The sequence below is a fragment of the Capra hircus genome, chromosome 4 (genome assembly GCF_001704415.2).
Source record: "Capra hircus breed San Clemente chromosome 4, ASM170441v1, whole genome shotgun sequence".
NCBI lineage: Eukaryota > Metazoa > Chordata > Mammalia > Artiodactyla > Bovidae > Capra > Capra hircus.
The window spans coordinates 76181843-76205767 of record NC_030811.1 but is presented as its reverse complement, the minus strand read 5'-3'; the positions used below and the strand labels follow the sequence as shown (position 1 = coordinate 76205767).

The 23925-nt window shown below is 37.3% G+C and overlaps 1 protein-coding gene across 1 annotated transcript in view; it reads left to right on the top strand.

Annotated features, from left to right (window-relative positions):
* FAM185A (family with sequence similarity 185 member A) overlaps positions 1 to 23925 on the top strand; it is a 74648-nt gene that overhangs the window by 37968 nt on the left and 12755 nt on the right. Inside the window, exons 6-7 of the mRNA XM_005679100.3 lie at positions 12416 to 12511; positions 16416 to 16550. Of these exons, the coding sequence (XP_005679157.2) occupies positions 12416 to 12511; positions 16416 to 16550 (231 nt within the window). The remainder of the gene's footprint in view (positions 1 to 12415; positions 12512 to 16415; positions 16551 to 23925) is intronic.

Here is a 23925-nt window from a genome sequence, read left to right as displayed (position 1 = left end):
GTGGCAAAGAGTTGGATACAACTGAGTGACTTATACACACACACACCACACACAAACTAATCTGGATGGGGGTGGGAAGAGTGGGTTGTGTCTTTCTCTTTCCCCTTTCATTTTATTATCTAAAAGACAGTAAGCCACAATGTTTTAACCTTAATAATAGTGTTCATTTCTTAAATTCCTTTAATTCTTTGAATATCTCTATGAAGACTTTGGAAGAAAGTATAAATTATGTCACTGTTTATATTGGTCTTAAAATTCTGTTAGCATTTGAAGACAGCCCTGAATATGGCAAAAACTAGTCCACATATATTTACCAAGTGCCTGCTCCATACCAGGAACTCGTGTAGATACTGGGGAATATGTTGGTCAAAAGATATTGTCTTCATGCTCACCTTTGGGCTGAGAAGAAAGATAGTAAGTATGTGAATGACAAAAGATAATTTCACATAGTGTAGTGAATAAATAAGACAGGGTAATGTAATAGAGCAGAAAGAAAGCTGCTTCATTTAGCGATCAAGGAGAGTCTAGAGAAGAGATACTTGAATTAAGGTCAGAATAATGGGGAAAAGGCATGTAAAATTCTGAATGCACAGCTCCATAGATATAGAGGACAGCCAGTGCAAGCCCTTACATGGAATGAGTTTATCAGTTTGCAGAGAAGATACATTCACAAAAATTGAGCAAAGTGTCATTTTTCATTTATATATATCTTTAATGTCTCTTACCTTGTTTTTTAGTTTCCAGTGTAGTGGTCTGAGATATCTTTGGTTAAATTTGCTTTTTTGACCCCATTGTGAATGGAATTTTAGAAAATTTCACTTTCTAATGGTCTACTGCTGGTATATAAAAAAAATACAAATGACCTTTATTCATGGACTAAGTTTCTTGTGAGCTTGCTAAATTTATTTATTCTAAATAGTGTATTTTTTAGAATCCAGAATTCTTTTCTATGTAGGCAGTCATTCCATTTGCAAATTAATACAGTTTTATCGCTTTCTTTCCAATCTGTTTTCCTTTTTTCCTCTTTTGCCTCATTAGGCTAGGAAGGTTCTGCAGCACAATATTGAATAACAGTGGCAGATTGTTCCCAATCCTAGTATCCAGTATTAGACGGAATACATTCAGTGTTTTCCCTTTTAAGTATGATGTAAGCTATGCAGTCTTTTCATAGGTACTCTTTATCAGACTGAGGAAATTCTTTTTATTCCTAGTTTCCTGCAAGTTTTTTTTTTCTTTCCTTTGATCATGAATGGATATTGAATTTTGTCAAATGTATTTTCTATATTTATTGAAATGATTGCTTTTTTAAATTCTTTTTTTACTCTATTAATGATCAATTGCATTGATTTTTGATGTTAACTAACCTTGTATGGTTGGATGGCATCATCAACTCGAGGGACATGGGTTTGGGTGGACTCCGGGAGTTGGTGATGGACAGGGAGGCCTGGCATGCTGCAGTTCATGGGGTTGCAAAGAGTTGGACACAACTGAGCAACTGAACTGAACTGAACTGAACTTTGTATTCCTTGGATCAACCATACCTAATCATGATGTAGTATCCTATTTATGGCAGAAAGTGAAAAGGAACTAAAGAGCCTCTTGATAAAAGTGAAAGAGGAGAGTGAAAAGCTGGCTTAAAACTCAACATTCAAAAAACTAAGATCATGACATCTGGTCCCCATCACTTCATGGCAAATAGATGGGGAAACAATGGAAACAGTGGCAGATTTTATTTTCCTTGGCTCCAAAATCATTGAAGATGGTGACTGCAGCCATGAAATTAAAAGATGCTTGTTTCTTGGAAGAAAAGCTGTGACAAACCTAGACAGCATATTAAAAAGCAGAGACGTTACTTGACTGACAAAGGTCTGTCTAGTCAAAGCTATGGTTTTTCCAGTAGTCATGTATGGATGTGTGAGTTGGACCATAAAGAAAGCTGAGTGCTGGAGAATTGATGCTTTTGAACTGTGGTACTCGAGAAGACTCTTGAGAGTCCCTTGGACTGCAAGGAGATCAAGCCAGTCAATCCTAAAGGAAATCAGTCCTGAATATTCATTGGAAGGACTGATGCTGAAGCTGAAGCTCCAATACTCTGGCCACCTGATGCAAAGAGCTGACTCATTATAAAAGACCCTGAAACTGGGAAAGACTGAGGGCAGGAGGAGAAGGGGGCAACAGAGGATGAGATGGTTGGATGGCATCACTGACTTGGTGGACATGAGTTTGAACAAGCTCCAGGAATTGGTGATGGACAAGGAAGCCTGAGGTGCTGCAGTCCATGGGGTTGCAAAGAGTTGTACATGACTGAGCGACTGAGCTGAATTGATCCTATTTATACATGGTGGGTTGAGGTTGCTCTTTTTTTTAAAAGATTTATTTATTTATTTTATTTATGGCTGTGCTGGGTCTTCGTTGCTGCATGTGGGCTTTCTCCAGTTATGGCAAGCGGAGGCTACTCTCTAGTTGCTGTGTGTGGGCTTCTCATTGCAGTAGTTTCTCTTATTGTGGAGCACAGGCTCCAGGGAGCATGGGCTCAGTAGCTGTGGCTTGTGGGCTCTGTACAGGCTCAGTAGTTGTGATGAATGGACTTAGTTGCTCCATGGCATGTGGTTTCTTTCCAGACCGGGGATTGAACCCATGTCCCCTGCATTGGCAGGCAGAGTCTTTACTACTTAGCCACCATGGAAGCCTTGTTGCTAATATTTTGTCAAGGATTTTATATTCATGTTTATGATGAATGCTGATCTGTGATTTTTTATTTTGTAAAATCTCTGTAGGTTTTATTATTAGGATTACACTATCCTTATAAAATGAAGTTGAATATATATATTCATATATAATCTCTGTCCATATGTGTGTACAACAGATGAGAGGGAAAGGAACACTTAGTGGGATGGGAACATGGATAAACATGAACAAGCAGTTCCCAGAAGAAATACTGTATATACATATACAGTGTTGTTTCACCTTACTGCTAATCTAAAGCATCTAAGTATAAACCATCATGACTTAAAACATTGATAATATCCATTGTTGGGAAAGTTAGGGTGAAACAGGGATTCCCATCAATTGTTAGTTCAGATATAAATTGATCATTATGTAAGTCAGTTTGTAAATGTATATTAAAATGGAAGCATCTACATTTGCTTTGTTCTAGCACTCCCTCTTTTAGAACTTTATCTCAAGGAGAGAGTCTGGTAAGGAAATAAGGATATATCCATGAGGTTATAAAGATATATACATGATGTATATATATATGTCATCTCTGTTTTTAGTAGCAAAAGAAACTATACATTTTAGGTTGTTCCCAGTAAGAGAATAACCAAATATAGTATGATACAGTCATAAAGTGAATGTTCTTCAGCCTTTAACAATATAATTACTTAGGTCTGTAGTATACATTATAGAAGGGTATTCCTGACATTTAATTAAATGAAAAAAATAGTAAAACATTGTACTATTATTTCAAAATATGCTTTCATATTGAGTATTAAATCAGAAAAAAGAAGGGAAGGAAGGAGAATGAGAGTGGAAGTAAGAGGAGACCACAGCAGAATTCAATCAGAATTTATATAGAAATCAAAGTTGTTTGGATCCTGTTACAGGTTTCTTCCTTTGAATATATCTGGACCTAAGTCACTGATTTGTGGGAATAGATCCCATTTTTACTGACAACCAGAGCAGGAGATGTCATACAATTCATCAGGAGCCCACTTGAGTTCTTTTGTAAGTCAAAAATCAGCATTGCTGATTTTTTGTTTAATAAGAGCATACTGTGTAAAAGATTAAATATACAAACAAATAAGCTGACATAATCTTTATGCAAGTCATTATAATCCTGTAGGATTATGATATGCTGTTTCCCACTTTAATAAATTAGATGGAAACAAGTCTGTTAGTCGTAGAAAATAGTAAGCAATCAGGGTCAATGAAGAGTCAGAACTACCCTGAGACAACAATTTTTTTTTCATTTCTGTAAGCAAGAGTTATGTACCTATCTGTACATTATTGAAGTCTTAGAAAAAAGAACTGATTTTACTAAATTGGTGAATCTTTGTCTTAAATAGAATCAAATTTAACATTGTGATTTTTTGTGGGGATGGAAGCTCATTTTCTTTTCTTTTTTTTTTTTTTTTTATTTTTATTTATTTTTTTATTTTTTAAATTTTAAAATCTTTAATTCTTACATGCGTTCCCAAACATGAACCCCCCTCCCACCTCCCTCCCCACAACATCCCTCTGGGTCATCCCCGTGCACCAGCTCCAAGCATGCTGTATCCTGCATCAGACATAGACTGGCGATTCAATTCTTACATGATAGTATACATGTTAGAATGTCATTCTCCCAAATCATCCCACCCTCTCCCTCCCTCTGAGTCCAAAAGTCCATTATACACATCTGTGTCTCTTTCCCTGTCTTGCATACAGGGTCATCATTGCCATCTTCCTAAATTCCATATATATGTCTTAGTATACTGTATTGGTGTTTTTCTTTCTGGCTTACTTCACTCTGTATAATCGGCTCCAGTTTCGTCCATCTCATCAGAACGGATTCAAATGAATTCTTTTTTACGGCTGAGTAATACTCCATTGTGTATATGTACCACAGCTTTCTTATCCATTCATCTGCTGATGGACATCTAGGTTGTTTCCATGTCCTAGCTATTATAAACAGTGCTGCGATGAACATTGGGGTACATGTGTCTCTTTCAATTCTGGTTTCCTCGGTGTGTATGCCCAGCAGTGGGATTGCTGGGTCATAAGGTAGTTCTATTTGCAATTTTTTAAAGGAATCTCCACACTGTTCTCCATAGTGGCTGTACTAGTTTGCATTCCCACCAACAGTGTAGGAGGGTTCCCTTTTCTCCACACCCTCTCCAACATTTATTGCTTGCAGATTTTTGGATCACAGCCATTCTGACTGGTGTGAAGTGGTACCTCATTGTGGTTTTGATTTGCATTTCTCTAATAATGAGTGATGTTGAGCATCTTTTCATGTGTTTGTTAGCCATCCGTATGTCTTCTTTGGAGAAATGTCTATTTAGTTCTGTGGCCCATTTTTTGATTGTGTCGCTTATTTTTCTGGAATTGAGCTGCATAAGTTGCTTGTATATTTTTGAGATTAGTTGTTTGTCAGTTGCTTCATTTGCTATTATTTTCTCCCATTCAGAAGGCTGTCTTTTCACCTTGCTTATATTTTCCTTTGTTGTGCAGAAGCTTTTAATTTTAATTAGATCCCATTTGTTTATTTTTGCTTTTATTTCCAGAATTCTGGGAGGTGGATCATAGAGGATCCTGCTGTGATTTATGTCTGAGAGTGTTTTGCCTATGTTCTCCTCTAGGAGTTTTATAGTTTCTGGTCTTACATTTAGATCTTTAATCCATTTTGAGTTTATTTTTGTGTGGGGTGTTAGAAAGTGATCTAGTTTCATTCTTTTACAAGTGGTTGACCAGTTTTCCCAGCACCACTTGTTAAAGAGATTGTCTTTAATCCATTGTATATTCTTGCCTCCTTTGTCAAAGATAAGGTGTCCATATGTGTGTGGATTTATCTCTGGGCTTTCTATTTTGTTCCATTGATCTATATGTCTGTCTTTGTGCCAGTACCATACTGTCTTGATGACTGTGGCTTTGTAGTAGAGCCTGAGGTCAGGCAAGTTGATTCCTCCAGTTCCATTCTTCTTTCTTAAGATTGCTTTGGCTATTCGAGGTTTTTTGTATTTCCATACAAATCTTGAAATTATTTGTTCTAGTTCTGTGAAAAATGTTGCTGGTAGCTTGATAGGGATTGCATTGAATTTGTAAATTGCTTTGGGTAGTATACTCATTTTCACTATATTGATTCTTCCGATCCATGAACATGGTATATTTCTCCATCTATTAGTGTCCTCTTCGATTTCTTTCATCAGTGTTTTATAGTTTTCTATATATAGGTCTTTAGTTTCTTTAGGTAGATATATTCCTAAGTATTTTATTCTTTTCGTTGCAATGGTGAATGGAATTGTTTCCTTAATTTCTTTTTCTACTTTCTCATTATTCGTGTATAGGAATGCAAGGGATTTCTGTGTGTTGATTTTATATCCTGCAACTTTACTATATTCATTGATTAGCTCTAGTAATTTTCTGGTGGAGTCTTTAGGGTTTTCCATGTAGAGGATCATGTCATCTGCAAACAGTGAGAGTTTTGCTCAAAATGTTTTGCTATAGGAGCAGCAGACTTTATCTGTAAAGAGCCATATAGTAAAATTTTTGGACTCTGTGAGCCACAGAGTCTATGAATGCTCCGCAGCTTTCTCATTTTGATATGCTAGCAGCCATTGACAGTATACAAACAAATGGATGTGTCTGTGTTCCAATAATACTTTATTAATAATAAGAAGAGGTGGACTGTAATTTGACGACCCTGCTATAGAATCTGAAGACCATTGTTGTTATGATTCTGGAGAAATATTGGGTCTGGTACCTTAATCCCAAAGGTGACAAGTGGGTAATGTTTTATTTGAAATTTCTTGATTGGTTGATTTTTGTTTTCCTTAAATCAGAAGATTTGTTGGACAAAGTTGAGGCAGCTCAGAAAATCAAGACAACCTAATTAAAGTCACTTCATAACTTGAGTTTTGAGAAATTGAGATCAGTAGAAGCAAAACAATTACAAAGAAACAAAAAGTGATTTAGATACCTGAGAAGGAAATTTGTTAGTCTACCAGAGGTTTCAAAATATTGGAATGGATGTAGAGATAATGATGTATACATCATTATCAAATTGGAATATTAACAGACTAAAGATAATACAGGTATTATATTGTCTAATTTCAGGAAAATAGATTGTGTTATCTCCATGGTTCCTTTTAAAAAGAATACATGTAATTATGGTCCTTTAAATCTAGTTTAGATAATATAATTGATCTGCTTCTTAGGTAATCTCCACAATCATTTGGATTTTATATATACATTATAACCTACATACAAACAGAGAAGGCAGTGGCAACCCACTCCAGTACTCTTGCCTGGAAAATCCCATGGACAGAGGAGCCTGGTAGGCTGCAGTCCATGGGGTCACTAAGAGTCAGACACGATTGAGCGACTTCACTTTCACTTTTCACTTTCATGCAATGGAGAAGGAAATGGCAACCCACTCCAGTGTTTTTGCCTGGAGAATCCCAGGGACGGCGGAGCCTGGTGGGTTGCTGTCTATGGGGTCTCACAGGGTCAGACACGGCTGAAGCGACTTAGCAGCATAGAAAAACCCTGTTCTTCCTAATTTCCATAGTACATTTAGAGCTCTCTTAGAAGCTGAAGCTCTATTTAAAAAAAAAATTGATTCAGCTCAGTTCAGTTCAGTTCCTCAGTTGTGTCCGACTCTTTGCATCCCCATGAATTGCAGAGCGCCAGGCCTCCCTGTCCATCACCAACTCCCGGAGTTCACCCAAACTCATGTCCATCGAGTCGGTGATGCCATCCAGCCATTTCATCCTCATCCTAATTTTCCTTAGACTTATATTTTTAAAAACAGTATCTTTCCTCTGGAATACCTGGTCATCTTCCATTTTTAAAAAGTCAGTAAGAGAAAGCAGGGCTTGATAGTAGATAATGGTGGAATAGAAGTTGCTCATCCAGCCTTACTTTGCCTGTTCTAGGTTCCCTCTCTTGGAAGGCACTGCCAGAAGCTGTGTGCTGGGAATTATATGTTTTAAAAAGGGATATTTTCATAGTTTTTTTTTGAGGGGGTGCTGGTAGTAGCAGTTGCTGTTTCTTATAAGCCCAGCCTGCTGTAAGCTACCTTTCTAACATAGAATACCTAGGGGCAGGACATTAATTTAGAAACTTTTCCTCAAAGTGACCTTAAAATCCTGCCTTTGCAAATCCTTTACATCCTGTATGTAAAATTTGTTCCTTGTTCTTGAAATTAGTGTAGCTTTGGAAGTATAGGAATCAAATTGCAAAATCATTATCTTTTGTGTTGCTGTTCCTTAGTTATCTGCATGTTGAAATGAGGTAAAATTATAAAAATCAGAACAACTTTCTGAATGCATTTGAACAATTTCAAGAGAATTCTCCCTTTATCTGAAAGAAAATAGAAAAGTTTGGAATTTTAGCCTTTTGAGCTTAGTTGTTATTCTTTGCTTAATAGCAGAGTATATGTTACAAATATCTATTTATTTGGTTATAAGTAGTGTTAGCTGGTAGCTGACATCGGTTTTTCCCTTTTGTGTGTGTAATTTTCCAGGAAGACTCAGTGGTCTCTGTCAGATGAACACAATCTTTTTCCAAAGTTGTGGTTATAGGAAACTCTCTGTGGGATTTTATTTATTCCAGTCAGTGTCTGTACTAGTAATGTTTGTTCACTTAATCTCTAACGCTTTTTTCCTTAAGGCTTCTTCCAAGATCTATAATAGAATTATCTGTTTTATGAATCTCCAAAAAATGAAATACTATGAATGAAACCTTAATTTGACTCTTGGTAGTACGTGAACCATGAACTTCCAGATGTTCAAGCTGGTTTTGGAAAAGGCAGAGGAACCAGAGATCAAATTGCCAACATCCGCTGGATCATGGAAAAAGCAAGAGAGTTCCAGAAAAACATCTATTTCTGCTTTATTGACTATGCCAAAGCCTTTGACTGTGTGGATCACAATAAACTGTAGAAAATTCTGAAAGAGATGGGAATACCAGACCACCTGACCTGCCTCCTGAGAAACCTATATGCAGGTCAGGAAGCAACAGTTAGAACTGGACATGGAACAACAGACTGGTTCCAAATAGGAAAAGGAGTATGTCAAGGCTGTATATTGTCACCCTGCTTATTTAACTTATATGCAGAATATGTCATGAGACACACTGGGCTGGAAGAAGCACATGCTGGAATCAAGATTGCTGGGAGAAACATCAATAACCTCAGCTATGCAGATGACACCACCCTTATGGCAGAAAGTGAAGAGGAACTCAAAAGCCTCTTGATGAAAGTGAAAGAGGAGAGTGAAAAAGTTGGCTTCAAGCTCAACATTCAGAAAATGAAGATCATGGCATCCGGTTCCATCACTTCATGGGAAATAGATGGGGAAACAGTGGAAACAGTGTCAGACTTTATTTTTTGCTCCTCCAAAATCACTGCAGATGGTGACTGCAGCCATGAAATTAAAAGACGCTTACTCCTTGGAAGAAAAGTTATGACCAACCTAGATAGTATATTCAAAAGCAGAGACATTACTTTGCCGACTAAGGTCCATCTAGTCGAGGCTATGGTTTTTCCTGTGGTCATGTATGGATGTGAGAGTTGGACTGTGAAGAAGGCTGAGCGCCCAAGAATTGATGCTTTTGAACTGTGGTGTTGGAGAAGACTCGAGTGTCCTTTGGACTGCAAGGAGATCCAACCAGTCCATTCTGAAGGAGATCAGCCCTGGGGTGTCTTTGAAGGGAATGATGTTGAAGCTGAAACTCCAGTACTTTGGCCACCTCATGTGAAGAGTTGATTCATTGGAAAAGACTCTGATGCTGGGAGGGGTTGGGGGCAGGAGGGGAAGGGGACGACAGAGGATGAGATGGCTGGATGGCATCACCGACTTGATGGATGTGAGTCTGAGTGAACTCTGGGAGTTGGTGATGAACAGGGAGGCCTGGCGTGCTGCGATTCATGGGATCGCAAAGAATTGGACACGACTGAGCGACTGAACTGAACTGAACTGAATTAATTTTTAGTTCCATTCATTTGTATTAAAGTGAAGAATGAAGTTGCTCAGTCGTGTCCGACTCTTTGCAACCTGGTGGACTGTAGTCTACCAGGCTCCTCTGTCCATGGGATTCTGCAGGCAAGAATACTGGAGTGGGTTGCTGTTACATAGCTTTTAAAATATTACCTTTGCTTTCTCTTTTGAAAACACATCTTGAATTTTAATTTTTCTGACAGCCTCCAGTGGGTGGGCCAGTATTAGAGCTCAAGACTGATAACATGAGTGTATAATTTATTAATGGATTAAGATATAATTACTTATAATTACTGTTGTTTATGTCCCATGTGAAGAGAAAAAGAAGTGAAAAGCATTGTTTATGAGCTATATAAAAATTTTGTGGGTTTCCTCTAGTAATAGCAAGAAATTAAATATTGTTCAAATATTTTGCTTTGTTCAGCTTGGGGTAATACACATTTTGTAGTTTTTTGTTTTTGTTTTTTACCATAATATATTTTTACTTGGTTTCTTTAGGATGCAGTAAGAAGTTTTTCTTTAGGATGCAGTAAGGCAGGAGAAGGGGATGACAGAGGATGAGATTGTTGGATGGAATCACTGACTTCATGGACATGAGTCTGAGCAAGCTCTGACAGTTGGTGATGGACAGGGAAGCCTGGCATGCTGCAGTCCATGGGGTCACAAAGTGTCGAACACTGCTGAGTGACTGCATTGAATTGAATTGATTGAAGAAGTTTTTATAGAAGTTTCTCTTGGTACCTGAGGAGAGAAATATTCATCTTTGTCCAGCTGCTGCTGCTGCTGCTGCTAAGTCACTGCAGTTGTGTCTGACTCTGTGCGACCCCATAGACGGCAGCACACCAGGCTCCGACATCCCTGGGATTCTCCAGGCAAGAACACTGGAGTGGGTTGCCATTTCCTTCTCCATTGCATGAAAGTGAAAGTGAAGTCATTCAATTGTGTCCGGCTCTTTGTGACCCCATGGACTGCACCCTACCAGGCTCCTCTGTCCATGGGATTTTCCAGGCAAGAATTTGGAGTGGGTTGCCATTGCTTTCTCTGCCTATGTCCAGCTACTCCACGTCGTATATCTCCAGTGGCTTAACTTCCCAAATTCAGTGTTCACTTGTGACACTTAAAAATTAAATACATTGGATCTGATAAATGGCATTTTGAATATAGGTTAGAGATAAATTATAAATTATCTTGAAGTCACATTTTAAACTATTTATTCCCCAGTTTTTGTCTTTGTTTAAAGTCTTAAACATTTATTTTAAAGAAGAATAATGGTTCCTTTGTTAGTATACAAATTTTTTTCCTTCACATTTTATAAAAAGTGTATAATTTTTGGCATTATTTTTACCATACTCCCTAATTTGTTTCTACCTTCAAGTAATAAAAGCGTCTAATAAAATATGCGATTTACAAGATCTCTCTAAAAAATATGCTTTGATCTTCAAATAGGACAATCAAATAGACAAATTAATAGAAAGGACAATCGAATAGAAAAACTCAAAAGTTCTGTTGCTGTGGGAAAGGTGAAAAAGGAGAAGCTATATAGCACCAACTCTTCACCACAGTTATCTTACTTCTTTATCTGACTGTCAGCATTCCCTGAAACTTGAAATATTAGATGATTGAAAACTGGGGTCAGTGATAACAAAGGGAAATCTGAGTGTCAAACCAGGACCACCTTAATTATGATTTTCTTCCCTTGACTTAAAGATAATCTGTTCAGTTCCCAAAACTTGAAATATTTAGATATAAATGAACTTCACCCACTTTTCATGTCATTCCTTCCCCTCCACATCTCTCTAAGAAATACAACAAAATCTTATGTAATGTAGTCTTTCACTGTTAGCTGCACTTTTTAGTACTAGCTCATTTGCTAAAAGGAGAAAATATAAGAGTTTTTATTTTTATTAACTTTGCTACTACTTCTATGTGACTGTATGTGAGATAGAATTTGAAGGGTTAATGCGGCCACAATAAGGAAAAAGTGGAGATGTACTGCTTGCAAACAAGATGTTTTGCCAAGAAGATGGACATAGCCTTGAGATTAATGGTCCCTTGCAAATAAGGAAACATTCCCTTCTTGTGATAAGGGCTCTGGACAGACTCTGCAGTAGGCCGGAATTTCACTCCCTTTTGCTGTATGATAACATTTATGCACATGTGCTGTACTGAACAAGTTTGGTCCATACAGTCTGGAATTCTGCCCAGGGGGGCTATATAAAAATAAACTGCGAGCCTGCTTGCTTGCGCAGTTATTATTTTCCCTCTGGCCAGAGTGTGTCTGTCTCTTGTAGGTCTTGTATGTTTTATGTCATTTCACTCGTAATCTCCAGAAATCTCCTACAGAATTCTTTAGTAAATATTGAAAGTTGATAATAAACTAAATGTGTCAATGATGCTTAATTTTTTGGGTTGTCATTACTTCCATAATATCCTTCCTACGAATTGGGTTTTAGATTAAATATGTTTAGAGTTAAGTTTTGGAGGTTACTGCAGACATAGGGATTTCCTTATTAGTTACCTAAGTGTAGATTTGTAGACCTCTGATTCTGTTTTCATTTTTAAAGCAAAACATGGTATGGTTACAAGGAAAATAGAAAACCTTCAGGACTCTTAGCTCCTTATCCTAATGCTGAAGTAGAGCCTTTTATTTCAAGTTTATAATTCCAGTTACTCAGATAAGAATGATTATGCTTATGGTTCTTTCTTCCTCCTAGATTCGTCTTCTGGATGTCTAAATGCTTTGGCTCAGCAGGGTGCCATAGATGTTTATGTCAGCCAACTGGGAAAAGTGGAATTGAAAGTCCATAAAGGTTAGCTAAGTGAAATGTTTTATTTTGACATATGATATTAGGAAGATTTTATGTAATGTTCAGGAAACAGATGGTCAAATTATCTACACTGACAGAGATTTCAATAAAATTTTTCTCTATTAGAACCTGATTTAAAGACTGGAATACTGGCCCTCTAGACCAATGATCTTTGAAACTTTTGGAATAGATGGCCATGAAGACTATCTTTTTTTCTTTTTTATATTACAAACAAAAATGTTGTAATTTATTGACTGTTATTTGGAATATTTCAGTTTAATGTCTAAAATAAATACTCTTTGGAGGGAAAGAGTTCTCATACATTCTTTTGGTAGCTTTCCTGTTCCCTTGTAAGAGGACTTTCTCAGGCCATTATGCTAGAATAATACTTTTAAAGGTATGATCCTAAAATAAATGTGTCACCAAGAAGGTTCTCCAAAGTGATTATTAACTAAGTCTCTTGTAGCAGGGGTCCCCAACCCCTGGGTCATAGACCAATAGTGGTCTCTGGTCTGTTAGGAACTGGGCTGCACAGCAGGAGGTAAGCAAAAGACCAGTGAGCAAAACTTTATCTCTATTTACAGTTACTCCCCATCCCTTGTGCTTTGGCCTCATCTCAGGAAAACAAGCTCAGGGCTCCCACTGATTCTGCATTATGATGAGCTGTGTAATTATTTCATTATATATCACAATATCATAATAATACAAATAAAGTACACAATAAATGTAATGTATTTGAATTATCCTGAAATACCACCCTCTGTCCCCGGTCTGTGGAAAATTTGTCTTCCACAAAATCTGTCCTGGGGCTGAAAAGGTTGGGGACTGTTGTAATATCAGACTTATGATGTGTCTCTTTCTGTAATCTTATTTCTAATACAAGTAGCTTATTCTAAGAGTTCAAGTCTTTCATAAAAAATTATATATTTTTTAATCACCTGAAGGCTGTGAATATACAAGTCTTTGTATGCATGCATGCACATAGATGTACACATGCATGGTGATAAGTGACTTGGGGACTTGAAGTAGCTTGGCTATAGGGGTTTAAGTGATCTGGGTTTGGAAAGTTAAGAACCATACCTCTATATAAAATTTTTTTAGAGAAAATCTGGAAGCTCTTGCATATAGACGAGAACATGGCTATGTTTATAACAAGGAAGAAACCTCCATAGAGACCAGTTGTTCCTGTTGTTAGTGATTTCTTTGTCATGTTGGTTTAGTACTGTTTTTGTTCATTGAGGCTCTCTTCTCAGTATCAAAATGAAACTACGAGCATAAATATGTGAAACTGAATGCTGATACACAGGTATTATTTGATTTCTCAAGATCACATTTTTTCCTTTTAAATAAGATAATATTATGTTCTCACTAAATTTCTAAGAGCTTCAATAATACTATTTAGGATATTTTGTAAATGGCAAAAAATTCATATAATTTCATTCTTGTATTGTGAAGACCCAAGGGAAAAAACCAATACTACATTTAATGTAACTAGTAACAGTAAAAACATAGTTTTGGATAGCTCTTACATGGAAATCATTTACTATTTTATATGAATGGGCAAAAAAGTAAAAGCAAACAAAAAGCATTGTTAATCTTCATCCACTTGAAGTATTTTTAACTATTATTTGGATTGTTTTTCCAGTAACTTACTGAAATAGCACATGATATTGCCAGATTTGATTGGAATTACAATTTTATGTTTTCTCCTATTGGGACCATGATACTGGCAGAAGCATAAAGATAACTGGAAACAAAGTTTTCTATTCACGTCTCTTAATTCTCACTAGACTTGGGAGCACCAACTTTCTGGAGTGATGGAAAGTTTTCACAGTTCTGTTGCTTACTAGTTAGTAAAGACATCTGGAATCCTTTCCAGCTCTGCCACTCTCTTGCTGAAGGGTTTAAGAGCCAGCCACTTGAGTCTCCTCTGCTGTCCTTTCAGCCCCTGTAGTCATTTTGCCAAGTGAAAGAAACTGTCACAATGCTTATTTCCTCTCTTCCTATGAAAGTTAACATGATGGCCTTATGAATTCACTTGAAAAGGCTGTGTTTAGGCTTGAGAGTCAGAGTCACATCTGAAAACTGACTTTTCCACTTAAAATTTTTACTTGATAAAGCCTTTAATCTTAACCGTATAATATCCCTTCAATAAATGATGCTATTGTTAGTATTCACTTTTTAATTTTTAAAAAATGGTATTGATGTCAGTAGCCATGAAGCAGTTTTTGAAGTGAAAAGAGGTTGAAGATATAATAGGTGCTGCCCTTTCTAAAGAAGATAGTGTTAGAGATGGCACTTAGGGTAGAGCTTTCAAAAATCGTGAAACTTCATTCACAAATAGGAATGGAGTTTTGATAGTGATAGTTTTTGCTCTTTAAGGCTGTGGAGAGATAAGGGTAGAACTCTTTGCATCACTTAACATTTTTAAGACTCCCACAGATTTACAGTCCCTTTATTTAAGAACAGAAAAAACATATATGTTTTTAAAAGTATCACATTTCATGTATTTAGAGATAAAGTTTTAAAACCTTTGGAAAAGGTTTTTAAAATCCATTATTTTCTACATTTTAAAGTATATCTGATAGAAGAACATGTATCTTCTATTTATCCTGACATTTTCCTAGTTTGCTTTTGAATTTTCCTAAAGCCCTCATAATTTGTTTTTATGGGCAGCTCCTATTTAAGTAGCTGACATTGAAACTCTGAAAAGCAATTAGTTTTTTAAATAAGATAAACCAATTGTAGTAATGTGCTTTGTTCCCCCCTTTTTGAGGAGTAAATACTGAAGTTCATCAGGTTTAACTCCAGATTTCCAGCTGCCACTAGAAAGGGTAAGAAGATACAGAATTACTTAGGGAAACGTAAGCTGATGTCAGCCAAACTGGAACGCACACAATGACCCATAAACAAAAGCCTTCTAGAAGGAATCTTTACAGCATTCACAGTAGTTGTCATCCTGACCTTCTTTGTGGACAGAGATGAGGTTACTGTTTTATGGGAAGGGCCTCTTATTTATTTGATATGTAAAAAATGGAGAAAGAAAACTCTTGAAAGGAGAATGTACTGGTGAATTTTCACTGCAACCCATGTAATTGTTTTGAAAAATGACTCCTCCTTAACAGGTGTTTTGTTGTTGTTTTGGTAAGATTGTAGTAGAAATAAAGTTGAGTGTCTTGCTTCAGGTACCCCAAAAGAAGTCTGTAATCCATTAAAAGAAACATTAGTGAGTTGAAATCTAAATATTCCTTTTTAAATTTTTGTTATTGACCCTCCCCTCCCCCACAAACAAGGTACTACTGAAAGCATAAGAGCTCAGGGTTCTAGTTATGTTATAGTGATCAGTGAGATCACAAGTCTGGTAATACAATGAGGTAGCAGTGTATGAAATACCGCAATGATTAAGAGCACTGGTTTGTTGTCATTGCAATGGATCTTGATTCTAGCAATAGCTGTCATGGAAACTTGAGCAAGTTCTTACCTGTAAAATTGGGATTACAATAATACCTCATAAAGTTGAGAGGGAAATTAAAAGATGATGTAATGAAGGTGTCTGGCTCTTAGTAAATGCTCAATTAATGGTAAATTCTGTCTATAAGCTGCATGTCTATTAAACTCACTTTTCTAGTATTGGACAAGCTGGCTAAGACTATTGGCAAAAGAAGAAATAGTAGTTCCTAATGGCCTAGTGGCTCATATTCTTGACAAAAGATATTGTGATTGCCTTGGAAATAAGAGATGTTGACCACCTGAGAGTGAGGTAAAGGTATTGCTATTTAAATCAAATATACTGATGAGTAAAGACAGACTATTGGAAGCAATGTTACTCTTTGAATAATTTTTATAATAGTCTCCAGTACTTTTCATTTCTTTGCATTAAATAAGCTCTTCATTAAATTCATCACAGGCTCTATTCTTGTCAAGGTTGCATCTTCTCTTCAAGCTTATTTACAGTTATCAGGGAAAGAGATTGATATGAACTCAGATGTCCATGTTGAAGAAATGAATGAAGCTCATAAAGATGATGGTGTGATAATTACTGGTAAGGAGACTGCATTTTGCTTTGTAAGATGAATAGTCATTTTCCGTCTATAAATAGAAATATGTTATACTTAACTGCAGCTTTAGTCTTTGATTCTTTTATGTTGTCACATAGTGATGTTTGACACATTTTTCTTCCAGCTGCTTATCACTAATACAATTGCAGGCATTTAGTCCTGTCATTGGATAAAGTAGATTTTAAAAACTTTCCTGTCAAAGAGATTTCATTTATACATTCATCCATCAATATAAATTTGAGTTGCTTCTACTTCTTGGCTACTGTGAATAATGTTGTCATAAACATAAGTGTGTGAACTTAGCTTTTAAAAGGAAGGCAATCTTATTATATGCTTACAACATCAGTGAACCTTGAGGACACTACAGTAAGTGAAATAAGCCAGTCACAGAAAGACAAATAATGTCTGATTACGTTTACACGGGATATGTAAAGAATGAAAATAGAGAGGAAAATGCGGAGTTGTTCAGCAGGTATAAAGTTTCAGTTTTGAAAGATGAAAACGTTCTGGATATCTATTGCATAACAATGTGAATATACTTAACACTACTAAACTGTAAAATTTAAAATAGTTAAAATGATTATAATTTGATAAAATGACTAATTTTTGATTATAATAAAAAAATAAAATGGTAAATTTTATTTTCTGTGTTTTTTACTATAACCAAAAATCTCTCTTTTTGGCATAGTTGCTTTCTAATTCTTGGTCTTAAAAATCAATTACAGTTGACCCTTGAATAACAGAGAAATTGTGGTCATTGGTCCCCCACCCCAGTGCAAAGTCAAAATTCCACCTGTAGCTTTTCAGTCAGTCCTCCCTATTAGCGGTTCCACAGCTGTAGACTGAACAAACTGCAGATCATGTAGTAATGTCATATGTATTATTTTTAAAAAATCTGTGTGTAAGTGGATTCACATAGTTCAAACTTCTGTTCTTCAGTTTGAACTATAAACACATATATTATATTGTAAGATATGAAGTTAACTTTGTGTAATTGTAATAAATAAATAGGAGTTTGGTGTGGTATTGTGCACATTGTAAACTTGATTTTTTAGTTTGACAAATTCTTAATTCCAAAAAGATGTAAAGTTTTTCCATGTTTTTTTTCTAATTACCTTTGACTATACTGATAGTGAAGAGTTGACTCATTGGAAAAGCCTCTGATGCTGGGAGGGATTGGGGCAGGAGGAGAAGGGGACGGCAGAGGATGAGATGGCTGGATGGCATCACTGACTCGATGGACGTGAGTCTGAGTGAACTCTGGGAGTTGGTGGTGGACAGGGAGGCCTGGCGTGCTGCGATTCATGGGGTCGCAAAGAGTCAGACACGACTGAGCGACTGAAATGAACTGAACTGATACTGATAGCTGATACTACCTCAAAAAATATTTATGGTATGGATAATACATTTATATAGTTAAAAAAATATATGCAAGATTGTTTTAAATTGCTGGTCTCTTACTTTCAAATGCATTTCTAATATCCAGCATTTGCACTATCCTCACAGTTGCTGGTTTTGATATCATATTTGTGTGTGAATGATTCCCTATCTTTATTTTATGTTTGTCTTTATTGGTGAGCTTTCCTATTTGTAATTTGTTTCTGATTTTGGCCATATAGAGAAGTTCTTTCAGCATTTGTTTCAAAGCTGACCTGGTGGTGCTAACTTCTCTTAAATTTTGCTTGTCTATAAAGCTTTTGATTTCTTCATCAAATCTGAATGAGAGCCCTGCTGGGTAGAGTATTCTTTGTTGTGGGTTTTTCCACTTTCATCACTTTAAATGTATCATGCCACTCCCTTCTGGCCTGGCAAGTTTCTGCTGAAAAAATCAGCTGATAACCATATGAGGATTCTGTTATATGTTGTTTGTTGCTTTTTTCTTGTTGCTTTTGATATTTTCTCTTTAATTTTTGTCAGTTTGATTAATATGTGTCTCAGTATGTTCTTCCTGAGATTAATCCTGTAATGGACTCTTTGTACTTCTTGGACTTGAGTGTTTCCTTTCCCGTGTTACAGAAATTCTAAACTGTTATCTCTTCAAATATTTTTCCTCCCTTTCTCTCTCTCTTCTCTTTCTGGGACCCTTATAATGCGAATGTTGGTGCATTTAACATTGCCCCAGAGATCTCTAAGTTTGTCTTTATTTCTTTTCATTCTTTTTTCTCTATTCTGTTCCACAGCAGTGATTTCTACCAATTGGTCTTCCAACTCAATTACTCATTCTTCTGCCTCTTTTGTTCTGCTTTGATTCCTTCTAGTATATTTTTCATTTCAGTTATTGTATTGTTCATCTCCATTCTTTAAGGCTTCAAGTTCTTTATTAACCATTTCTTGTATCCTCTCAGTCTGTGTGCCACTCATTTTCTGAGATCTTGGACCATCTTTGCTATCATTTCTATCAATTTTTTTTCACGTAGTTTGCCTATTTCTACTTCACTTAGTTGTTTTTCTGTAGTTATATCTTGTTCCTTCACCTGGGACATATTTTGCTGCTATCTCATTTTCTCTGCTATCTCACTTTCCATGTTTGTGGCTTGTTTTTCTCAGCCTTGTAGTTCTTCTTAGTTCTAGTATCTGCCTCCTGGGAGGTGAAGTTGGCCTAAGGTCTTGGGCAGGCTTCCTGGTAGGTGGAATTGGTGCCTGTCCACTGGTGGGTGGAGTTGGGACTTGTCAATCTGGTGGGCAGAGCTGTGTCAAGGAGTGTATTTATAGGCAGCTCTTGGCTCAGGACCAAGAAACAGAGAAGAAACAGTAGCCCTCATGGTCAACAAAAGAGTCCAAAATGCAGTACTTGGATGCAGTCTCAAAAACTACAGAATGATCTCTGTTTGTTTCCAAGGCAAACCATCATAATATCACAGTAATCCAAGTCTATGCCCCAATCAATAATGCTGAAGAAGCTGAAGTTGAACAGTTCTATGAAGATCTATAAGACCTTATGGAACTAACACCCAAAATAGATGTCATTTACATTATAGGGGACTGGAATGCAAAAGTAGGACATCAAGAGCTACCTGGAGTAACAGGCAAATTTGGCCTTTGAGTACAAAATGAAGCAGGACAAAGGCTAATAGAGTTTTCCCAAGAAAACGCCCTGGTCATAGCAAACACCCTCTTCCAACAACACAAGAGAAGACTCTACACATGGACATCCCCAAGTGGTTAACACTGAAACCAGATTGATTATATTCTTTGCAGCCAAAGGTGGAGAAACTCTATACAGTCAGCAAAAACAAGATCGGGAGCTGACCGTGGCTCAGATCATGAACTCCTTATTGCCAAATTCAGACTTAAATTGAAGAAAGTAGGGAAAACTACTAGACCATTCAGGTATGACCTGAATAAAATCCCTTATGATTATACAGTGAAAGTGAGAAATAGATTTAAGGGACTGGATCTGATAGATAGAGTGCCTGATGAACTATGAACATAGGTCCATGACATTGTACAGGAGACAGGGATCAAGACTATCCCCAAGAAAAAGAAATGCAAAAAACAAAATGGCTGTCTGAGGAGGCCTTACAAATAGCTGTGAATAGAAGAGAAGCTAAAGACAAAGGAGAAAAGGAAAGATATACCCATTGGAATGCAGAGTTCCAAAGAATAGCAAGGAGAGATAAGAAAGCCTTCTTCTGGGATCAACGCACAGAAATAGAGGAAGATAAGAGAATGGGAAGGACTAGAGATCTCTTCAAGAAAATTATAGATACCAAGGGAACATTTCATGCAAAGATGAGCACAATAAAGGACAGAAATGGTATGGACCTAACAGAAGCAGAAGATATTAAGAAGAGGTGGCAAGAATACACAGAAGAACTATACAAAAAATATCCTCATGACCCAGATAACCACGATGGTGTGATCACTCACCTAGAGCCAGACATCCTGGAATGCAAAGTCAAGTGGGCCTTATAAACCATCACTATGAACAAAGCTAGTAGAGGTGATGGAATTCCAGTTGAGCTAATCAAAATCCTAAAAGATGATGCCCTGAAAGTGTTGCACTCAATATGCCAGCAAATCTGTAAAACTTAGCGTTGGCCACAGGATTGGAAAAGATCAGTTTTCATCCCAATCCCAAAGAAAGGCAATTCCAAAGAATGTTCAAACTATTGCACATTTGCACTCATCTCACATGCTGGCAAAGTAATGCTTAAAATCCTCCAAGCCAGACCAGCAGTATGTGAACCATGAACTTCCAGAGGTTTAACCTAGATTTAGAAAGGCAGAGAAACCAGAGATCAAATTGCCAACCTCCTCTAGATCATCAAGAATGGAAGAGTTCTGAAAAACAACTACATCTGCTTTATCGACTATGCCAAAGCCTTTGTGTGGATCACAACAAACTGGAAAATTCTTAAAGAGATAGGAATACCAGACCACCTGACCTGCCTCCTGAGAAATCTGTATACAGGTCAGGAAGCAACAGTTAGAACTGGATGTGGAACAACAGACTGGTTCCAAATTTGGAAAGGAGTACATTGTATATTGTCACTCTGTATATTGTATGTTGTCAGCATGCTTATTGAACTTCTATGAAGAATACATCATGTGAAATGCCGGGCTGGATGAAGCACAAGCTGGAATCAGGATTACCAGAAATATCCATAACCTCACCTATGCTGATGACACCACCCTTATGGCAGAAAGCGAAGAACTAAAGAGCCTCTTGAAAGTGAAAGAGGAGAGTGAAAAGTTGGCTTAAAACATGACATTCAGAAAACAAAGATCATGGCATCCGGTCCCATCACTTCATGGCAAATAGATGGGGAAACAGTGGAAACGGTGGCAGACTTTATTTTTTTGTGCTCCAAAATCACTGCCAATGGTGGCTGCAGCCATGAAATTAAAAGACCCTTGCTCCTAAACCTAGACAGCATAATAAAAAGCAGAGACATTACTTTGCCAACAAAGGTGCGAAGAACTGACTCATTGGAAAAGACCCTGATGCTGGGCAACATTGAAAACAGGAGGAATAGGGGATGACAGAGGATGAGATGGTTGGATGGCATCACCAACCTGATGGACATGAGTTTGAGTAAGCTCCGGGAGTTGGTGATGGATAGGCAAGCCTGGCGTGCTGCAGTCCATGGGGTCACAAAGAGTCTGACACAACTGAGGAACTGAACTGAACTGGCTCAGGACAACTTTATGCAGCCTGTCTGCTGATGGGTATGGCTGTTTCTCTAGCCCCCACCCGACCCCAGTCCCCCTACCTACCCCCCAGCCCTGCCATTAGTTGTTTGTCCTGAGGCATCCCAGCACTGGAGCCTGCAAGCTTTTTGGTGGGGTTGGATCTCAGTGTCAAAATGTTGACCTCCAGGAGAGTTCACGTGGATGATGATTGTTCACTGAGGCGTCCGCCACTAGTGTCCTTGCCTCCACAGTGAGCCACAGCTGATCCCTGCCTCCACCGGAGCCCCTTAAAAATCCACCAGTAGGTCTGGCCTGGGCTTCTATGGAGTCACTGGTTTTTCCTGGGTCCAGTACACATGAAACCTGTGTGCACTCTCTGAGAGTGGTTTCTGTGTTTTCTCAAATCCCGTGGAGCTCCTGTACTGCAGCCGTGCTTTCATTCAAAGCCAAAAGCTCTGGGGGCTCCTCCTCTTGATGGTAGACCTCCAGACTGGGGAGCCTGGTGTGGGGCTCAGAACTCTCACTGCTATGGGAAGACCTCTGTAATGTAATTATTTTCCAGTTTGTGGGTCACTCACTCAGCAGGTATGGAATCTGATTATATTGTAAAAGCTCCTCTTATACCATCTTGTTGTAGCTTCTCCATCTTTGGGTATAGAATATTATTTTTGGTAAGTTTGAATCTTTTGTTGATGATCGCTCAGCAATTAGTTGTGGTTTTGGTGTTTTCATGAGAAGAGGTGAACTCAAGCCCTGCTGCTGCACAATCTTGTCTCTAGCGCAGAGGACACTGAAATGAAAGTGTATATATGCATGTATGCTGTAGGCTTACCCATGAGATATTCTTGAGAAAAAGGAAGTATTTGTGATGGTGGTGGTGGCAGTGGGGTGTCTTCTTGAGATCAAGTTTCACAATATTTAACAGCCAGTATATTAAATCTTGGCAGAGAGTAGAGATTATTTGGGGGGAGGGAGAATTTTTTTCCTCAGAAGTAAAGGAATCTATTCAATGACAAAAAAATCAAGTTTTTGTCTTAGATATTCATTTTATATATCATAAAAGTTAAAAAGGCAGTCTTAAAATCATAAAATATTAGCAAAAAGTGTAGCAGTAGTAAAAAAAATAACACCTGTACAATTTCAGATTCACTCTGTGCTTAATGGTCAGACTCTTGGTTACACAGAGAAAATCTGATGAAAATTTTAAGTGTTAAATGTGGTAAAAATCAATTTCTTGTGATATGATATCTTGGATTTGATAAAGAACCAATAGAGTTACATTTTTTGGCCCTCTTAATGTAAAGTAATAATACAAATTCATTTAATAATGCTCTGAATGATAGCATAATCAAATTATTTTGCATGTTAGAATGTTTGAATTATAAATATTTTTTTCACTTTTCATTCTATAACTCATAAAATCATGCATTTCTGAAATTTAGATTTAGTTTAAGTTCCTTTTCAAAACCCTATTCTCATCATTTCAGCCTTTGAAAAAAAGACCTCATTATATCCTCTAAGAATACTTAGTACTCCTGTCATTAGATAAAATCAGTATTTGCAGACCTGATATCTTTTATTAAGTTCTTGCCCGTTTCCATTCCACTAAACAGGTGCCACTTCAAACTTAATATATGTAAAAACAGATATTATCTTTTACTAGGCTAGTTCTTCCTCCTCCTGTCGTCTCTATTTCCCTTTTTTTGGTCAGTCACTCAACAAACATTTATTGAGTCAGGTACTGCTAGAAATTAGGAGTGCAAAGATAAGGTAATAAAGCATGGTCTCTGACATATGAGAAGCTTATGTCCTAGTGAAGAAAGATAGACAAACCAATGAATATAATAAAGTGGAATAAATGTTGTAATAAAGGTATGTGCATGGTACCATGAGAGCATGGAAGTGGCACGTCTAAATTATACTAGCACTGTGAATTTGAGGAAGTAAGACAAGTTCAATATAGTAGAGTGTAGCGAGGGAGGGGCGCAGTGGTATAAAAGGAGGCTGGAGAGTTCAAGAGGGATCAGATCATAGAGGGCTAATTTGGCTTTTATAGCAAATGCATTTCAAAGGCACTGAAAGGCTTCAATCTGGAGTTCATATAATCGGATCTGTGTATTAGAAAGATCACAGAACTTCCTAGTGGTCCAGTGGTTAAAATCCACCTGGCAATGCAGGGGACATGGATTCAAACCTTCGTCTGGGAAGAGTCCACATGCTGCA